Source organism: Hyla sarda, chromosome 3, assembly GCF_029499605.1.
Source record: "Hyla sarda isolate aHylSar1 chromosome 3, aHylSar1.hap1, whole genome shotgun sequence".
Classification (NCBI taxonomy): domain Eukaryota; kingdom Metazoa; phylum Chordata; class Amphibia; order Anura; family Hylidae; genus Hyla; species Hyla sarda.
In genome coordinates, this window is record NC_079191.1 from 207607821 (window position 1) to 207629323 (window position 21503).

The 21503-nt window shown below is 46.4% G+C and overlaps 1 protein-coding gene across 4 annotated transcripts in view; it reads right to left on the reverse strand.

Annotated features, from left to right (window-relative positions):
• PHIP (pleckstrin homology domain interacting protein) overlaps positions 1-21503 on the reverse strand; it is a 180265-nt gene that overhangs the window by 114036 nt on the left and 44726 nt on the right. For all 4 annotated transcript variants that reach the window (XM_056565928.1, XM_056565929.1, XM_056565927.1 and 1 more), the window contains exons 7-12: positions 18128-18288; positions 17700-17921; positions 11219-11319; positions 8034-8104; positions 7216-7316; positions 2442-2482 (exon numbers count right to left, since the gene is read on the reverse strand). In XM_056565928.1, coding sequence (XP_056421903.1) covers positions 2442-2482; positions 7216-7316; positions 8034-8104; positions 11219-11319; positions 17700-17921; positions 18128-18288 — 697 coding nt within the window. The remainder of the gene's footprint in view (positions 1-2441; positions 2483-7215; positions 7317-8033; positions 8105-11218; positions 11320-17699; positions 17922-18127; positions 18289-21503) is intronic.

Consider the following 21503-nt stretch of genomic DNA (forward strand, 5'->3'; position numbering starts at 1 on the left):
AAATGTGACTCCTTCTCTTCCGAGACCTGTAGTGCGCCAGCAGAGCACTTTTCACCCCCATATGGGGTGTTTTCTGAATCGGGAGAAATTGGGCTTCAAATTTTTAGGGGTATTTTCTGCTATTACCCTTTTTAAAAATAAATTTTTTTTGGGAAAACAAGCATTTTAGGTAAAAAATTTTTTTTTTTTTTACATTTGCAAAAGTCGTGAAACACCTGTGGGGTATTAAGGTTCACTTTATCCCATGTTACATTCCCCGAGGGGTCTAGTTTCCAAAATGGTATGCCATGTGGTTTTTTTTTGCTGTTCTGGCACCATAAGGGCTTCCTAAAGGTAACATGCCCCCCAAAAACCATTTCAGAAAAACGTACTCTCCAAAATCCCCTTGTCGCTCCTTCCCTTCTGAGCCCTCTACTGCGCCCGCCGAACACTTTACATAGACATATGAGGTATGTCCTTACTCGAGAGAAATTGGGCTACAAATACAAGTAAAAATTTTGTCCTTTTACCCCTTGTAAAAATTCTAAAATTGGGTCTGCAAGAACATGTGAGTGTAAAAAATGAAGATTGTGAATTTTCTTCTTCACTTTGCTTCTATTCCTGTGAAACATCTAAAGGGTTAAAACGCTGACTGAATGTCATTTTGAATACTTTTGGGGGTGTAGTTTTTATAATGGGGTCATTTATGGGGTATTTCTAATATGAAGACCCTTCAAATCCACTTCAAACCTGAACTGGTCCCTGAAAAATACTGAGTTCGAAAATTTTGTGAAAAATCGGAAAATTGATGCTGACCGTTGAAGCCCTCTGGTGCCTTCCAAAAGTAAAAACACTTCAATTTTATGATGCAAACATAAAGTAGACATATTGTATATGTGAACCAAAAAAAAATGTATTCGTAATATCCATTTTCCTTACAAGCAGAGAGCTTCAAAGTTAGAAAAATGCTAAATTTTCAAATTTTTCATCAAATTTACGGATTTTTCACCAAGAAATGATGCAAGTATCGACAAAAATTTACCACTATGTTAAAGTAGAATATGTCACGAAAAAACAATCTCGGAATCAGAATGATAACTAAAAGCATTCCAGAGTTATTAATGTTTAAAGTGACAGTGGTCAGATGTGCAAAAAACGCTCCGGTCCTTAAGGCCAAAATGGGCTCCGTCCTGAAGGGGTTAAGGACGGAGGGTTTTTCAGTTTTTGCATTTTAGTTTTTTCCTCATCACCTTCTAAAAATAATAACACTTCCAGTTTTGCACCTAAAAATCCATATGATGGCTTATTTTTTGCGCCACTAATTCTACTTTGTAATGACATCAGTCATTTTACCCCAAAATCTACGGCGAAACGGAAAAAAAAATAATTGTGCGACAAAATGGAAGAAGAAAACACCATTTTGTAACTTTTGGGGGCTTCCGTTTCTACGCAGTACTTTTTTCGGTAAACATGAAACATTATCTTTATTCTGTAGGTCCATATGGTTAAAATGATACCCTACTTATATAGGTTTGATTTTGTATTACTTTTGAAAAAAATCATAACTACATGCAGGAAAATGTATCCGTTTAAAATTGTCCTATTCTGACCCCTATAACTTTTTTTATTGGGAAAAGGGGGGTGATTCAAACTTTTATTAGGGAAGGGGTTGAATGATCTTTATTAACTTTTTTTTTTTCACTTTTTTTTTTTGCAATATTATTGCCCCCATAGGGGACTATAACATGCAGTACATTGATTCAATACACTGATCACTGCCATTGCATTCAATGGCAGGGATCAGTTTTATCGGCAGTTGATTGCTCAAGCCTGGATTTAAGGCTTGGAGCAATCAATCGCCAATCGGGACATTGCGATCTTACCGCGATGGTCCCGATCAACCCGACTGAGCTGCCGGGAAGCTTTTACTTTCACTTTAGACACGGCGATCAACTTTGATCGCCACGTCTAAAGAGTTAATGCCGGACATCAGCCCGATCGGCGATGTCCGGCATTAGCCAGGGGTCCTAGTTGCTTAGCTCATCATACCCGGTGGGTCCCGGTTGCTATATCATCTGCTGAGTGGGCGTCATATCTCAGGAGACGCTTATGGATGTTCATAAACGTCCATATGCGTTAAGGGGTTAAGGTTATATTTTTGTTCTTTACATTGCAGGCTCTATTCAGATTTTATGAAAAGATTAGCACTGCATGGAACCCTACTCCTTCAGTCAAGATAACAGAAGTATTATAAGTCAATGAACTTTGTCAGACGACACAGGTAACTACTGTACAACAGAATCAACACTATGTCAAAATAAAACCTAACACTGATAACGTACGTTTTCTAGGCAAATTACAAAGCAATTGGTGACCAGGAGTTCAAATTACAGAATACAATATTTAAAATACTGATGCAGCATTCAGATCATTCCAGATCATGTCCCATGTCCACCACTTACCGACTACTGTTGTTTGAAAACTGAATGCTGTCAACTTTATCCTAGACAAAAGAAAAATCAGTAATGTATATCGTATACCATAGAAAGTATTTATAAAAATCATTACAGAAATCATATTTACATGGATACTTTTCACACAACTTATGATCATCTGACAGCAAGAGTGCTCAAGCAAATCTCTATTGTTTTGCTTTTGTATGGCCTACAAATGTATCTAAAGTGCCAGCCACTAGAGGTCTCACTTCCACAAAATTTGCTGTCTGTTAAGCTCATGCAGTCTCTAGTAAGGGTGCATGCACACCACATTTTTGCTGTACAGTTCCAGTATACGGTTTCAAGTTAACAACCGTATGGAACTGTATAGAAAACCGTATGCATTGACTTAACATTAGCATCATCCGGTTTAGTCCCTTTTGCATCCTATATGTAGTCTACCGTAGTCTACTACGTTTTGTGGTCCGGGTGATAAAAAAAAAATGTATACGGTTTAATACAGTTTAACATAGGAGTCAATGGGAACCTCACAGAACTGTATGTGCGTACGGTTCCATCCGGTTTTCACCACATTTTTGACTTTGCACAGTTTTTTTTTTCTTGGAAAATTCAATCAAACAACTGTATTGCAAAAACGTGTTGTGCATGCACCCTTACAAATACCAAGACAGGAAGTGTCAGTGGGGCAATGCTTAGCAAAGGATGCTCATGTCTGTTCATACAGCCACAGCCCCAAGCTACAGGATTGCAGCATAGATCGATACATCTACCTAAGTGCTGATTTAAGTCAGTACGTGTTATATTCTGTAGCTAAAATGGTCTTGTGTGTTCTGGATGCAAGACAGTGCAGTTTGCCTTTTGGATAATCATGCTCAAAAGACAAAATCAAAACCTGTCCAGAGAAAAAGTTGGTGAGTTGCCCATAGCATTTTTTTTAAATCAACTGGTGCCAGAAAGTCTATGGAGGAGCATGTGACATATACATCACTCCGCTTCCTCCGTAGCGTTACGCTGGGCGCAGGGGAGGGGGCGGAGTGACGTGTGTGTCACATGCTCCTCCATGGAACACTATGAAGCGGACAGGAGGACCGCAGAACGGGGCAGCAGAGCGGCAACAGGTATCGGGGACATTAAACGAGTCCCCCGATACCATGTAAATGGCTAGTATCGGCCCCGATACCGATAACAGTATCGGGACATCCCTATTTTATATCATGTTCTATTGTTCTCATCATATTGTACAAATCTTTTTTCTATAAAAATAGACTAAACATAGAACAGTTTCCTCAGTTATTCATTTTAGTCAGACAGAACTCAAGTTAACTTAAAAGTCACCCAGCTCTACAGCTATATTTCTCCTTCGGCTCCATTGAAGGGACACAGGAACCGTGAGTATATCTTGCTGCCACTAGGCATTAACAAAAAAAGAAGTCTGCCCCTCCTGGCAGGATATACCCCAACCACTGACTGAGCCAGTCAGTTTTTAGGCTTGTGTCAATGGGAGGCAGACACAGGTCTGGAGCTCTCCAGACCTGGTTGTCTTTATTGTTTTTTTTATTTCTAGTTTTCTAGAGTTTTTTTCCCTCCTTTGTTATTTTATTTAGGTTGGGGCAACAGGAGCATGGCGCTGCCTGATGCCCCACTTGCGAGGAAGGGACACTGTACATAAAGTATGCACCATTAACCTCTCCTCGCCACCGACAAGCGCTAGGGATTTGCCCTGGGTCAGGGTCCCCTTTTGCCCCTCCTCGCCCCACTATGGCAGCCTGGTATGATGCAGAGCGGCACTAGGCTGGTTGAAGTCTTCGGAAGGTGAGTATGTGGGGACATTGTAGGTAAGTAAACCCCCTCCACCCTCCTTCCCGGCCCTCTCCCTCTATTTTCTCTCCCTCTGGGAGATCTCTTAGGGCTGGTAGGTACTTTATTGCTCTATTGGGGTTAGGGGTTTCTTAACGAGGGTCCAGTCCCCCTCTCATTTGCCTGCAGCCCTGGCAGCACACGCAGTGCTCCTGTCTTTAACTGCGACAGCCTTTGCCACTGTATCACGGCACAACTCTGTGCTCCGGCAAGCTCTTTCAGACCGGCGGGCGGCTATAAATTTAGGCCGCGGCTTCGGCCCTGCTCTTCCGGTGGTAGCTCTATCCACTAGTTTTGCGTGCTCCTCCTGTGTCTCTGCCCTCCCCCTTTGTCCTGTCTGCTTATGGGAGGCTATTAACTCCCCAGGGGGGCTGCTCCCTTGTCATAGACTGTCTCCTCCTTCACACACCGGCACGCTGCTGTATCTCCAGCTGCCTGATACAAGGATCTCCTTTCTCTGTGCACGCTGCTGTTCCCCTCGGCAAGGCGACCTCCACCTGCTGGAGGCGACCACCTGCTGTTCCAGGACACAGGAACCTGGGTGAGCTTGTTCCTTTTTTCTCTGGGTTTGGCTGACCGAACTCCCCCTCAGACAGGCGGTCGCCGCCTTAGTCACATACTATTCCTGCACAGGCTGTACAACTAAAATGCCAGGTGGTTAAGCTGAGTCCACCTGTTCTGCCTGCTACGTCCTAGCCCTCCTGTACCTTCCACCTAGGATGGCTCCTTGGAGCGTGCGGTCACTGACCCTCTGCCGATTTGGGTGTCCTCTCTCTCAGACAATCTCTGATCTAGCGCAAGTTTCCAGAGAGGCGGTTACTGCCTTGAAGCAGTCCTCCTTGTGCCCCCACTCCCGGGAGGCGCGTTTACAAGCGCCCTAGGGTCATTTACTCAGACTGGTCCCCCGATGGGACGTCTCCACGCCGTTCTCCCTCCTTATCCCGTTCTACCAGGCAGCGTCCTCACTCTCGCAGTCGCTCTCATGGGAGCCGCTCCTGATCCCTGGCCCGCCATTCCAGGTCTACTACGCCTAGATATAGAGCTTCCACTGCCCGTTTCCAGTCTCCTGGGGAACTGATGGACGCAGACTCTGACCCGCACTCTGAGGCCGAGGAGCTGTCATCCATGTTGGACAGTTTGGGGTCAACTGTCAGGGACACCTTTCACCTACAGGACCCTGGAACTTCGGACCCATCTCCGGAGGTTTCCTTCCGCCACACTCCAAAGGTCTTTAGTACTCATGCAGAATTTGATTACCTGCTGGATGCAGCCTGGAAACATCCGGATAGACGCTTCCAGGGGTCGAAACTGCTGCGGGTTATGCTTCCATTTGCCCAGGACCTTGTCTCCAAATGGAGTCCCGGCAATTCTTGTGGCTCCGGATTGGCCCCGACGCCCGTGGTTCGCCGACTTAGATCGCCTCGTGGCGGACGTTCCCATGCGACTTCCATATCGGCCAGACCTTCTCTTTCAAGGTCCTCTCTGCCATTCCAATTCACTGCTGCTGTGTTTGATGGTGTTGCGGTTGAAGCTGCGGTGCTGAAAGCTCGAAGGTTTCTCGATCCGGGTCATTCGCACCATGCTCCGGCCTCGTAAGCCGTCCTCTGCCAGGATTTATCATTGTACCTTACGTGACTACTTTCGGTGGTGTGAGGCCTGGTCCCAGTCTCCTGTTTTTTCCTTGCCAAACCTGCTTTCCTTTCTGCAAGCGGGGCTGGAAACGAGTCTGGTGCTTAGTTCCCTTAAGGTGCAGGTGTCTGCGCTTTCCATTCTTTTTAGCATCTGATCCTCATGTACGCACCTTCCTTCAGGGTGTGGCTCAGGAGACTCCGCTTCCTTTCTTGGAAGGTATCCTTTCTCATAGCTGTTACCTCCATCTGGTGGGTGTCTGAATTGACGGCTCTCTCCTGTCGACCTCCTTTTCTTGTCCATCAGGACAAGGCTGTGGTTCGGCCAGTGCCGTCCTTTCTGCCGAAGGTGGTATCTTCTTTCCATCTGAATGAGGACATTGTCCTTCCCTCCTTCTGCATGGCCTTGTCTCACCCTAAGGAGCGTTCTTCTCCACAAATTGGATGTGGTCGGGGCTCTGCGAGTCTCTAGGCGAGCATCTACCAGTGGATCCGGTCTGCCATATCGGAGGCCTATCATTCTTAAGGGAAAGCTCCACCTTTCCGGGTTACGGCACAGTCCACCTGCACCGTTGGGGCTTCCTGGGCAGTCCACAACAGGGCTTCGGCCCTGCAGATGTGTAAGGCAGCCATGTGGTCGTCCGTGCACACGTTTACCAAGTTCTACCAGGTGCACACTTCTGCGTATGCTGACTCCGGGTTTGGACGTAAAGTGTTGCAGGTGGCGGTGGCGTTGCCCTCTGCCTGATTTCTCTCTGGCTGTGTTTTGCTTTCGTACGTCCCGCGGTTCCGGTTTCCCCCAGTGAAGCCGAACGAGCAAAGTAGATTTTTTTTTTTACACTTACTGTAAAATCTCTTTCTCAGAGGATCCATTGGGGGACACAGTACCACCTATTGGTTGTTCGTTTGCTGACCTGAGGGTTGGTTGCCTGTCAGTGGGTTTGTCCGGTTTGTTTTTGTCTGGGCCTTACTCAGACTTTCTATAGTGGTTTGTCAGTTCCCTCCTACTGCTTTGGGACTAAACTGATTAGCTCAGAGTCAGTGGGCAGGGTATATCCTGCCAATTTTTTTTTTTTTGTGTGTGTGCTAATGCCTAGTGTCAGCATCCTAGCGGAAGCATCATATACCCACGGTTCCTGTGTGCCTCCAATGGTACCGAAATGTAAAATCTACTTTTTAAACAGATTCCATTAAAACACCATAAATTACTGGAGGCAATTTTAAATCTGTAGAGCACAATGGATACTCACAGGACTACAAGTATATTCTTAGGTTTCAGGTAACAGAATACTTACTGTGTGAAACTCAAGTTCAGATAACTTTTCTGGCTGACCTGAACCAAAGTAGTACACCCTAATAATGTGGTCAGTACTCCCAGTTGCAAGAAACATCCCACCTAAAAGCATAAGAAAGGTCAAGCATGAATGTAAGAAATGTTTTAAATAGTACCTGTCAAATCAAAAAAACTTAAAGCATACCCTGTCAGATCCCCCCCCCACCTCCCAAAAAAAAAGAAATTAATATGTTACTCTGTTCCTAATCCTGACCATGTAAATCTCGTTTTTATGTCTCTATCACCTATATTTATTGTAAAAATTCCTCTTTTCATTAGCTCACAGTGCTAAAAATCCTCTCGGGAAGGTGTCTTATCCCTCACTTGTGGTAGAGGGAGGTGATTGGTTTGTCTGCTCATGCAGTCTTGTCTAGGAGTCATCTCTTGTCCATGACTCATTGACAAGCCTTATGCTGCTGCAGGACTAGTTAGTGACCCAGTAGGTATGGGGACCCCTAGTGGTGGGATTTTCAGGGTCATTTTTTCTTTATTAGATATTCAAAATTATTAACAACAACTATATTACAAATGGTCTTTAAATCAGTAACAACATATAAAAAGTTTATGGATCTTACAGTGCCCATTTAAGGGGTTAATCTGACAAAGTGGCCCATGCACCAGAATAGGTTGTGCACAAGAGAATATATAAGAATGTCTATAATTATTAGCAACCAGTGGTAATAATGAAAGATTAAAGTAAGCTAAGTATACAATTGACATGACATGAAGTAATTGCAAATATAAAATAAACACTAAGAAAAAGGAGGGAAAAAATGTTACCAGAGCTAAATGAGGAACAAATCATCTGAACTCCTGGGCGAGGGCGCTCTGTGTATTTCGTAGGTCGAGGGCTGGAAGAGATAAGAAGAAGAAAACATTTGTTTATAAAGACTAGCCCAGTCAATTTACATTTGTTCATAAAAAGTGGAGTCTTTAATTTAAAAGGCTATGGACACCTTTGGAAAAAAAAAAAAAAAAATGTTTAATTCTTGCTTTGTACTTTCTTTTATTAGAACGTTTACTTCCGTCACATGTTCCGTCACTACAGCTGCAAAACCCAGCCGTTACAAAACCCCTGACGGCCGTGACTAAATTGCATTGCAGCCCATGGGGTTTTGTACTGCCCGTTTGCACCCGTATATGCCCGTAATTCATTACGGGCGTTATACAGTGACGTGACATCGTGGCGGAAAAATTACTGCATGCAGTAATTTTTCCGCCACGATGTCCCGTCACTGTATAATGCCCGTAATGAATTACGGGCATATACGGGTGCAAACGGGCAGTTACAAAACCCCATGGGCTGCAATGCAATTTAGTCACGGCCGTCGGCCGGGTTTTGTAGCTGTAGTGACGGAACATGTGACGGAAGTTTGTAAACGGAGAAATTCATAGTGTGAAAGGAGCCTTACTTTTGCTTCTACAGTTTGCCGAGAGCTCTATTTTCTAATTTAACTTGTAAACACCGTATTTGATTCTTCTCTGCAGACCTGTGTCATCTCACCTCTCTCGCAAGGCTGTGTACACCTTTTCAATACGTAATCTCTGCCCAGTTATATTCCAGGTGGAGATTCAGTGGGCAGCCTACAGCATTGACATGCAATGCATGTTCAAGAAGATTGCGCAAAAACATGGAGTCTGGGATAAAGAATTTTCACGGCGGGATGTCACCCACTAAAATTTTGTAGAGTGAATGGTTTGGCAGAATCCAGTAGAAAAGAATTCCCAACCATAATTCCACTTAGAAAATATGTAATGTGAATGGGCCCTAAGGCTAAATTTCATACAAGAACTGCCCTCTAATTTTGCACTCCAAAGATGCCATTTTGTGTCTTTTTCCCAAAAATTTTTTGGGTTTTATAGTATTTACATTTTTTTTTCACCGTGCTTTGCTTATTACAAGTAAAAAAAAAAAAAAGCCAAGGTTCCTTGTAAAAACATCGTATCAGCATGCTGAGGCTGGGTTCACATTAAGTTTTAAGCAATACGGCACCGTACATGGCTGGCGGGAGAGAAAATTGTCCGCTCCCGTATCCAGCCCGTATAGAATGCATTTCAATGAGCCGACCGGAGTGAAAGGCTGACTCCGGTCGGCTCATTTTTGCCCCCATATGCAGTTTTCCCAAGGGACCTAAAACAGTGGTCTACCACAGTGTGAACCCAGCCTGACTTGGCAATTCATATTTCCATATTGACTCCCAGTTAACACTTGGCCGCAGCAGATTTAGCTGTCACGGGATGTCAGGGGGTACACGAAAGCGCTGACAAATACCGGCCATGCATTGGCCAGTATTTTTCAGTGCATAGCCGCGGCAGCTCACTGTACAGTAGCCACGGCCCAAGCTGCGGCCGTGGCTACTGTGAGTGCGCTGCGTGGTTTCCGGGGAGACGTGTGGCCTCCCCTGACGTTGCGCGGAGTTGCCGCTTAGCGCAGAGGGACGTCACACATCAGTGCGGCCCCGCCGAACATCTCGTGAAGCAGCAGGCAACGGGACCACAGGACGCCAGGTAAACAACTGTATGGGGCGAAGGGGGGACTGTATGGGACGGAGCACAAGGCATTAAGATGGAGGGGAGAGGGATAATGGCGGAGGGGGGGGATGGGGTGTAATAAAGCACAAGGCATTAAAATGTAATGCCTTGTGCTTTATTACTCTACCCCCCCCCCCCCCCCCCCCCGGACGCCATTATCCACTTTCCATCTTAATCCCATTTCACCATTTCCCCTTCTTCTGATCCCCTTTTGCCATATCTGATAATAATGGCACAAGGGGATTAAGATGGAGGGGGGGGGGGGGGGAGAATGGCAAAAGGGGATTAATCCCCTTGTGTTATTGTTCCCCCTCCATCTTAATCCCCTTGTGCCATTATTCCCACCTCCCTCTGATCCTCTTTTGCCATTTCCCCCCCTCCAACTTAATCCCCTTGTGCTATTATTATCAGATACGGCAAAAGGGGATCGGAGGGAGGGGGGAATTATCAAACCTCCCCCCCTCCATATTAATCCCCTTGTGTCATTATTCCTCCTCCATATTAACCCCCTTGTGCGATTTTTACTCCCTCCCTCCCTCTGATCCCCTTTTGCCATTTTCCCCCTCCATCTTAATCCCCTTGTGCCATTATTATCAGAGAAAGGGGGAATGGTGCAAGGGGATTAAAATGGAAGGGGGAATAATGGGACAAGGGGATTAAGATGGAGGGGGGAATAATGGGACAAGAGATTAAGATTGAGGGGGGGGGGGTCGATTATCCTCCCCTCCATCTTAATCCCCTTGTGCTATTATACCCCCTCTATTTTAATCCCCTTTTGCCATTATTCCCCCTCCATCTTAATCCCCTTTTGCCATATTGGATAGTAATGGCACAAGGGGATTAAGATGGAGGGGGAATAATGGCAAAAGGGGATCAGAGAGAGGTGGGAATAGTGGGGCAGGGGGATTAAGACATAGGGGGAATAATGGCACAAGTGGATTAAGATGGAGGGGGGATGCATTAATATAAAGGTAAGAACACGCCTTTTGTCCGCAGGTACCCCTCGCGCGCAAGTTCTGCGTGAGGGGGTACCCGCTGACATACTTTCAGGCCTTGGGGGTACGATCACCGAAAAGGTTGAGAACCACTGGATTATGTATACATGAAGCATAGGGCACAATTGTGACGTGAGCAAGCCGAAACAAAGAGCATCTTCTCTGAACAGCAGCTATATAGTAGAAACATTTTAATGAAAACCGTACAGTTGCTTCATTGTGCATTCAAGAAACAAACAAAAACAAAACATGCAAAAGGCTTCCATAGCCTTTAAACATTTCAAACCTTTTCAACACGCAAAACAAAAAAATTGCTAAGTTTTATTATGCAGGGGGACAAGTACAGTGAAGAGTAGAGAAAAACTACATGTTTACCTAAACTTAGAAGCAAACTACTTAGGACAAGTTCTGATAAAGAATGTACCATGGAACACTTACTTAAATTTTAGAGTCCCTGCATCCCAAAGCCAGAAACAAATTGTTCCATCTGCTCCAGTTGAAGAAAGGTATCTCTTAGACCCACTGCACAATGGTGAGAACTGAAATATTAAAAATGGACAAATAAAATAAAAAACTGAAAACCAGAACAAGTGGCCCTTTGTGTCATAAACATATATACTCAGACCAGCATCTTAACCTCTATGCTATGCAGCCCTTAGGAAGCCCAAAACATTTGATATTTTACTATCATAGAATAGCTTATGGTGCCATTGATACATTGTCAGATGGGCATGAAATTAATTTTAATAATGGGTGCAGTTATACAGTCAGGGAGTGTAAATATTTCCACCTTATACATTTCCCTCAATGTAAAAAGGAGATTTTTTAACACTTACCGTAAAATCTCTTTCTCGAAGGATCCATTGGGGGACACAGACCGTGGGTTATGCTGCTGTCTCTAGGAGGTGTGACACTATGATAATAAAAAAAAGTCAGCTCCTCCCAGCAGGATATACCCGCCTTCAGGCTCTGAGCTAGCCAGTTTAAGTTCCAGAGCAATAGGAGGAGACCAATAGGGCAAAGACTAATAACTTAACACACCCTCGGAAAGAGAACCAAAGGAAAAACCCAAAAAGGGTGGGAGCTGTGTCCCCCAATGGATCCTTCGAGAACGAGATTTTACGGTAAGTGTTAAAAAATCTCCTTTTCTCTATCGGCTCCATTGGGGGACACAGACCGTGGGACGTCCCAAAGCCGTCCCTTGGGCGGGCAGATAAGTAATCAGGCAGACAGCCGATCCACTGCCGCCTGCAACACTTTACAACCAAGACTAGGATCAGCCGATGCGAAAGTATGAACTAGGGAAAACCTCGAGAAAATGTGCAAAGACGACCAGGTAGCCGCATTGCAAATCTGCAAGGTTGAGGCTCTATTCTGGAGAGACCAGGATGCCCAACAGAACGTGTGGAACAAGCCACAACCCTGAAAGGAGGAATCTTCCCCTTACAGCGATAGGCTACCGCAATGGCGGACCGAATCCACCGAGAAATGGTGGCCTTGGAAGCAGGTTGTCCCTTGCGACGACCTTCCGTAAGGACGAAAAAGGAATCACACTGACGAAACGAGGAAGTGATGGAGAGATAAGACCGAACAGCCCAAACTACATCCAGCTTGTGTAGTAAGCACTCCTTAGGAGGAGAAGGAGCCGGACAAAACGGCGGGAGGACAATGTCCTCATTGAGATGAAAGGCCGAGACCACCTTAGGCAAAAAGGAAGGAACTGGAAGGAAAACAATCTTGTCCTGGTGGATCACCAGAAACGGAGAGCGTCAGGAAAGGACTGCCAGTTCAGACACCCTCCGGATGGAGAAGATATCAACAAGAAACGCCACCTTCCAAGAAAGGAAGCGGAGAGATACCTCTCTAAGGGGCTCAAAGGGTGCACCCTGGAGGGCACTCAGAACAAAATTCAAGTTCCAAGGGGGAGAAGGTGACCGATAAGGAGGAACAGCGTGCGCCACTCCTTGCAGGAAGGTCCGGACACGAGAAATAGAAACCAGGGGCCGAAACCAGACCTTTAAGGGAACTGAGAGACAACCTCAGTTCCAACCCCGACTGCAAAAAAAGGAGAGAAGACGGGGAACAAAGAAGTTCTGAGCTTCACACCAACAAAAATAAAACCGCCAAGTACGGTGGTAAATTCGTGCGGAGGAGGGCTTACAAGCTTAGCTTAGAGCATGGTGTGAATGACTTGGGAAGAGAACCCGCCGGCCCTCAAAACCGCGCTCGCAACCGCCATGCCAACAAATGCAGCAACTGTAAATTGGGGTGGCAAGAGGACCCTGAGAGAGTAGGTCCGGGCGGAGCGGAAGGCGCAGAGGAGCGTCGTCCAGGAGCCTGACTACGTCGGCATACCACGACCTCCGGGGCCAATCTGGAGCTACCAGAAAGGCAAAGACGTCCTCTGCCTTGAGCTTCCTCAGCACCTTAGGAAGGAGCTGAAGAGGAGGGAACAGATAAGGTAGGGCGAACCCCGCCCAAGGAAGCACTAGGGCGTCCACGGCCAGAGCCTGAGGGTCCTGGGACTTGGACACAAACGGAGGGATCCTCCGATTGTGCCGGAACGCGAAGAGGTTCACGTCTGGAAAGCCCCAGAGGTCACAGAGCTGCGCGAAGAGCTGTGGATGAGGAGACCACTTGCCGGGGTCGGGTGAGGACCGACTGAGGAAGTCCGCTTCCCAGTTGAGCACTCCTGGAGTGTGAAACTCCGAAATGGCCGGAACCTTACTCTCCGCCCAGGTGAGAATCTTGGTCACCTCGGCCATGGCTGCCGAGCTGCGAGCGCCGCCCAGTCGATTTATGTACGCCACGGCCGTGGCGTTGTCCGACTGAACGCGGACGGGACTCCCAATGAAGAAGACAAAGAAGAATCGCCCGTAATTCAAATATGTTTATTGGAAGAAGGGTCTCTTGGGGAGACCAGAGTCCCTGGACCGTCCAATCCCTGAACATGCCGCCCCAGCCCGACAGGCTGGCACCGTTGTAGCAACCTGCCAGAGAAGGGGAAGAAATGACAGCCCTTGGAGAAGAAGGGGGGAGCGGAGCCACCAGAGCAGAGACTGACGGACCCTGCGAGGGAGAACAATCTGACTATCGAGGGACAGAGGAGACCTGTTCCATCGAGAGAGAATCGCCAGTTGAAGGGGGCGGTAATGAAACTGGGCAAAGGGTACGGCCTCCATAGTTGCCACCACCCAACCCAGGACTTCCATACAAGTGCAGATAGAGACTGACCTGGATCCGAAGGGAGCGGACCCCCGACCAGAGCGCCAGACGTTTGTCCGGCTGAAGACAAATGCGGGCAGAGGCCGTCGAATCGAAGTCCCAGGAAGGTTAGAGACTGGGTAGGACCGAGGACTGACTTGTCCCGGTTGACCATCCTCCCGAAGCGAGTCAGAGCGTGGAGAGTGACGTCCAGATTCTGGACTCTGGTCGGCGCCTTGATGAGAGGGTCGTCCAGATAGGATTCCCCTCAACCAAAGAGGCCCAACACTGGCGCAAGGATCTTTGTAAGGACCCGAGGCAAAACCAAAGGGGAGGGCTACGAATTGAAAGTGCCCTTCCGGAATCGCAAGCGGAGGTACTGATGATGGCCCGGAAATATTGGCACATGGAGGTAGGCAGCCTTGATGTCCATCGATGAAGGGAACTCCCCTTGTTCCAAGGACGCCACCACCGAACGGAGAGATTCCATTCTGAAGTGGTGGATGAGAAGGTGACGGTTGGATTGGTCGCACAGAACCGTCCATCTTGGGGACCACAAACCCGAATATAACCCCCTGGAGAAGCAGAGACTGGAGAGCCACTCGAAATTGCTTCGCCAGAGGAGGAGACCGGGGGGCCCGGGATCGAAAAACGCGATCCCTCGGGCCGGGAGGCGAAGTCGATCCAGTAGCTGTTGGACACCACATCCCTGACCCAGAGTCCTGAATGTGTGAAGTCCAGATGTCTCAGAAAACAAGAGACGACCTCCCACCCTAAAAGAAACCACGGGTGGGGGCCTCACTTCATGCAGAAGTCGGCTTGCGCTTGCTCGATTTTGGCGCAAAACTGCAGGACCGGTTGGAGTTCGAATTCCAAGCCGGGCGAGCCCGGAACGAGGGAGCCTTCTTGTCCCGTGGGGGGCCTGGCCGGACCCTTAGCTGGAACCAGAGGTCCGAAAGGAAAAAGGACTTCCTTTGGGAAAAGGGGAGAGCCTTACTTTGAGGTAATAAGGAACTATTACCTCCCGTCGCCTCAGAGATAATCTCATCGAGGCGTTTGCCAAAAAGATGGCCACCCGTAAAGGGAAGCTCAGTGAGGGACTTTTTGGAAGCGGCATCCGCATTCCAAGCTTTAAGCCACATAAAGCGGCGGAGGGCCGCTAGGTGACCCACAGCAAAGGCAGAACAACGGGCTGACTACATGGAAGCTGCGCACAGAAAGTCCCCAGCTTTAGAGCATTGGAGAGCCAGAGCAGATAGATCCTCTGGGGGAGATCCCGCTAAGATATCCTGATGGAGCTTTTGGCGCCACTCCGACAGGGCCTTGGACACCCATGTCAAGGCGAAGATGGGAAGAAGAGAAGAGCCAGCTGCTTCAGAAGCAAACTTCGCTAAGGATTCTACCTTCTTGTCCGTGGCCTTGATCCTTGAAGGCAGCGGCAACTGCCAGAGGCAGTGTAGTCACCCTAGAGATACGGGAGATTGGTTTCCCCTCCCTCCGTGGATCCACCAAAGTCCTTGACAAATGGATAACGTTCTTGGAATGTCTTGATTCCCGAGAACCTCTTGTCTGGATGTTTCCATGCAGATTCCAGAATGTCGTCAAAGTCAGCGGGAGAGCTGAACCTTTGAGGTGCTGGCTTAGCACGATGAAAGGATACTTCTGGATAGACAGCCGAAGATCCTGGGTCCTCTTAGTGAAAGGTGTCTCTTATGGCTGTCACCAATGAGTTCACCGTTGCAATTGAGTCCGAGCGGTCCTCTGAATCAGATGCCGGCTCGGAAGCCTCGTCCACCAGTTCACCACTGGAAGTGAATGAATAGAGGCAGTCCTGGAGGGGAGCGACCCTGACCGGGTACGCAGCACTGGCGTGGCAGAGCGGCGATTCCGAAAACGTCCTCTGGAGGAGCGACGTTTGTGCCCAGATGACGGGGGCGGGACCCACGAGGGGAACGCCCACATTTATCTGAAGACTCAATGGAAGAGTCAGATGAGGCACCCCTACTACGCTTGTGAGAGTGTGAAGCATGAGGAGACGAGGAGCGGGCCCTCTCAGAGGTCCTGAACAGGGAAGACCCCTTCAGGGCAGACACCACTACCCGGGAGGCCTCAGCCACCGAACGCCATATACTGGGTCTGGGAAAAAACCCAGGGTGGTGGAGCGGCTGAACCCACCGGGACCAAAAGGGCATCAGGGGTACCAGGGGGTCTGGGGGAGCAGTGGAGAAGGTAGGGCAAGTGGGCACGGCAGAGCCAGGCATTTTGGTACTACAGTGTATACAGACCAAATAAGTCTATGTATCCTGGCAGCTGCAGAGAGGAGAACAGCTCCATGCAGCTAGAGTGAGAAAAGGAACGGCCAATGGTAGAGGGGGGGGCATGCCTGCAGCAGAGGCACTTACTAGTTGGCCCCCCCTCTGACTGAAATTCGCGCTCACGGCGCTGATTGGAGGCTAATGCGCGCCTCAGAAGAGCTCCGACCGCCTTGTGGGCGGAGCTAAAACCAGGCTGAGAAGGAGCTGTAATGGCGCTCGCTCCTTGTCCCGAGCGCACGTCATTCGCATATGTGCTCGGGGGAACAGAGCGGGCGGTTAATACGCCGGCAGAGACCGCTGGAGAAAACTAAAGTAAGCCGGCGCCGAGAGCGTCCGGCTCGTACCAGCGCCGCGGCTGTCACCCGCATATAAGGCGCTGCTGGCGAAAACGAAAGTAAGCCGGCCCGTACTAGCGCCGCGGCTGTAAGCCGCATATAAGGCGCTGTTCAACATAACACACTACACACACAGTGCCAAACATACATGCCCCCTCAGAGTGCCACTGCTCCCCCGAATAAAGTCCTCAATCAAAGTCCATTCCCAGTAAGCCAGCCCAACCTGAAAAGGTGGGTCAAAAACAGGGGGTCTCCAGCAGTTGCAAGTGCGCTTACCTGAGGAGAAAGAGGGAAAGTACTTACCTCAGTCAGAAGAACTTACCTAATGAAGTCTTCAGTGAAGTCTTCAGTCAGCTGTAGTTACCTGCATCACGCCTAGCTGCTATGCGCGAGCGAGGCGAGCAGGAAAAATAGGGGGACCCGGACCCATGAGGTACCACCCAGGCGCTGACCGTTAGCGAGGGGGGAGTTAACAGCGCATATACGCAATGTCTGTGCCCCCTTACTCGCAATGGGGAAACAGGGGACCGGAGTCCCTGAGTCCCCACCTGAAAACAGAAAAGAAAAGGGAATAAAAAACTAGCACTTCCCTATACTAGGAAAACAAAAACCAGAAGAACTGGTCTGGAGCAAACCAGACCATGTCCACCTCCTGCAAGACACTAAGCTTAAACTGTTTAGCTCAGAGCCTGAAGGCGGGTATATCCTGCTGGGAGGAGCTGGCTTTCTTTATTACCATAGTGTCACACCTCCTAGAGACAGCAGCATAACCCACGGTCTGTGTCCCCCAATGGAGCCGATAGAGAAACATTCACACCCCCTGACTATAACCATAAACATCACCTGATATTTACTCCTATCTAATGGATTTCATGAACTGTCAGACAAAATATAAACCCACATGTCGGGAATGGGAGGACATTACAAAAACTGTAAAAAGTGTGTGATCAGATCATGGTAAGCTATATAATGATAGGAAAAATCTTATTTTTTGGGGGTCATCCACAGGTCTTCGTTTAGTTATAACCATACTGATGCAATGCATCTTTTATGAAGTAAACTTACCTGCAGTGATGTGATGGATGCACTGTGACCCTGTAGAATAGCCAGTGGTGCACATGTCCTCAAACACCATATTCTGATCATTTTGTCACAGCTACCAGCAGCAATCATTGTATTTTCATAATTCACAGCCATGTCAGATATCTCAGCAGCGTGTCCTCTTAATGTGGCAAGAAGACGACCATCATCTGTAGCCCATATTTTCACAAGACAGTCATCAGAGCCCTGCAACATTAAAGAAAGTGAGCGATTTAAACAAAACAATTATCCACATACTGCTGCTTATGCTAAGTAGACAGCTAAGTACTAAGCATAACATATTATGAAGCCACACTTTTTTTTGGAAACGAAAATAACTCAGTACTGAAAGCTTACCCCAAACAAGTTTATCCATATTAGTATTATAAAAAAATAAAATAAACTTAACTTACTGTAAATATCCGTCTACCCGTTCGATCAAATGTTACACAGTAAACTGAAGAAAGATGACCTAAAATCCGCTTATGCATCTTCATGTGCTGATAGACTGCAGTTGGCACTAATGACTGAAACTTGTACTTTCCATTTAGCTTCCTTGCAAAAAGTGTACTTGCTGTAAGATAAATTCCATGATAATGACATTTGAGAATACAGAGTCAAAACTGCAAAGAAAACATTCATTTTTTGGATTAAAAAAAATTAACAATAATTTGCTGATCTGCTCAGAAATACATTGCTGTCTATGGGGACAGTCTGCGTGTCTTTGCACCGACTGCTCTTGCCACTGGCCACCCTTGGGATCTCCGGCCACAATTTCGGTCTGGAGATTCTGTTCATGTGAACCCAGCCCAGCTCCAGCATCAATAGAATCCCAATGTACTATTAAAGGGGTACGCCGCTGGAAAGCATTTTTTTTTTTAATCAACTGGTGCCAGAAAGTTAAAACAGATTTGTGAATTACTTCCATTTAAAAATCTTAAATACAGCGGACAGAAAAGAAATTCAAAAAGAAAATAATCTCCTGTGGAGTATACAGCAGCTGATAAGTACTGGAAGGATTAAGATGTTTAAATAGAAGTAATTTACAAATCTGTTTAACTTTCTGGCACCAGTTGATTTAAAAAAAATATATATATTATATATGTTTTCCAATGGAGTACCCCTTTAACCCCTTAAGGACTCTTTTTTGCACTTCTGACCACTGTCACTTTATGCATTAATAATTCTGGGATGCTTTTACTGTTTATTTTGATTCTGAGGCTGTTTTTTCATGACATATTCTACTTTAACATAGTGGTAAATTTTCAGCGTTACTTGAATCCTTTCTTGGTGAAAAATCTTAATTGAAAGAAAAATGCAAAAAAATGCAACATTTTCAAACTTTTAAACTCTGCTTGTAAGTAAAATGAATATTCCAAATAAATTATCTATTGATTCACAAATACAATATTGTCTACTTTATGGTGACATGTTTTTACTTTTTGAAGATATTAGAGGGCTTCAAAGTATAGCAGCAATTTTCAAAATTTTCACGAAATTTCTAAATCTGAATTTTTCAGGGACCAGTTAAGTTTGAAATGGATTTGAGGGGCCTTTCTGTGAGAAATACCCCATAAATTACCACATTATAGAAACTGCACCCCTCAAAGTATTCAAAATTACATTCAGAAAGTTTGTTAACCCTTTAGGCGTTTAAAAAGAATAGGAGCAAAGTGGAGGAGAAAAATGTAAATCTGCTTTTTTTTTTCTTTTAACATGTTCTTGTAGCCCCATTTTATTTTATTTTTTTTCATTATTAAAAGTGGTAAATGGAGAAAAAGCCCTTTGTAGCACAATTTCTCTCGAGTATGGAAATACCTCATATGTTGACATAAAGTGCTCTGCGGGCTCACAACATGGCTCAAGAGGGAAAGAGCAACTGAGGGATTTTTTTACTCCGTCATATTGAGTCGGTCCTGGCGGCCATCAACGGACGGGACCCGCGGCTAATACAGGACATCACATATCGCAGTGATGCCCTGTATTAACCCTTCATACGTGGCGATCAAAGCTGACCTCCGATTCTGAAATGAAACTGAAAGTATCCCAGCAGCTCAGTCGGGCTGTTCGGGACTGCCGCGATGAAACAGATTACAGGACATCGGGAGGACCCCTACATGCCTCCTCGGTGTCCGATCGGCGAATGACTGCTCCGTGCCTGAGATCCAGGCAGGAGCAGTCAAGCGCCGAAAACACTGATCAATGGCATGTTAATACACGCCAGTGATCTGTGTAAAAGATCAGTGTGTGCATTGTTATTACCACCTATGGGGGCTATAACACTGCAAAAAAAAAAAAGGGGGGTTAATATATCTGATTTAACCCCATCCCTAATAAAAGTTTGAATCAACCCCCTTTTCCCATAAAAAAAATAAAAGCAGTGTAAATAAAAATAAACATATGTGGTATCACCGTATGCGTAAATGTCCGAACTATAAAAATATATTGTTAATTAAACCGCACGGTCAATGGTCAATTCCAAAGCCCAAAATAGTGTATTTTTGGTCATTTTTTATACCATTAAAAAATTAATAAAAAGCGATCAAAAAGTAAGTTCAAAACAAAAATGTTATCGATAAAAACTTCAGACCATGGTGCAAAAAATGAGCCCTCAAACCGCCCTGTACGCGGAAAAATAAAAAAAAGTTATAGGGGTCAGAAGACGACATTTTTAAACATATTCATTTTCCTGCATGTAGTTATGAATTTTTCCAGAAGTCCGAAAAAATCAAACCTATATAAGTAGGGTATCATTTTAATTTTATGGCCCTACAGAATAAAGATAAGGTGTAATTTTTACCGAAAAAATGTACTGCGTAGAAACGGAAGCCCCCAAAAGTTACAAAATGGCGTTTTTTCTTAAAATTTTTTGCAAAATGATTTTTTTTTCCGTTTCGCCATGGATTTTTGAGTAAAATGACTAATGTCACTGTAAAGTAGAATTGGTGGCGCAAAAAAGAAGCCAATATATGGATTTTTAGGTGGAAAATTGAAAGGGTTATGATTTTTAAGAGGTGAGGAAAAAGAAAATGCTAAAACTGAAAAACGAGTCCTTAAAGGGGTACTCCAACCCTAGACATCTTATCCCCAATCCAAAGGATAGGGGATAAGATGTCAGATCGCCGCGGTCCCGCTGCTGGCGACCCCCGGGATCGCCGCCGCGGCACCGTGCGTATCATTACTGCACAGAGCGAGTTCGCTCTGCACGTAATGACAGGCAATACAGGGGCCGGAGCATCGTTACGTCATGGCTCCGCCCCTCGTGACATCACGGCCCGCCCCTTTCAATACAAAGGGAAATGGTGAGTGACCGTCAGACATCCCTATGTCCCGGAAAGCTCTTTCGGGACACAGGGATGTCCGGCATAGGAAAAGTTATGATTATCTGCTCCCGTGATACTAAAAACCAGGGTGCCTCCAGCTGTTGTGTAACTACAACTACCAGCATGCCCGGACCGGCAAAGGCTGTCCGAGCATGCTGGGAGTTGTAGTTTCATAACAGCTGGAGACACCCTGGTTTTTAGTATCAGTAATTAGTTTTCATCTGCTCTGGCCTGCTCCTGCACACGGGAGCCGGCCCGGGCAGATAGTCGTAAGTTTTCTTATCCCGGACCCGGAGTATAAGACGACCCCCGACTTTTCCGAAAAAAAGTTGGGGTTAAAAAGTCGTCTTATACGCCGGAATATACGGTAATAAGGGGTGCAGTGAGTATTTACACCCCACTGGTGTTGGACAGATCTTTGAAACAGTGGGCTGTACAAATGAAAAATTTAATTTTTCATTTTCAC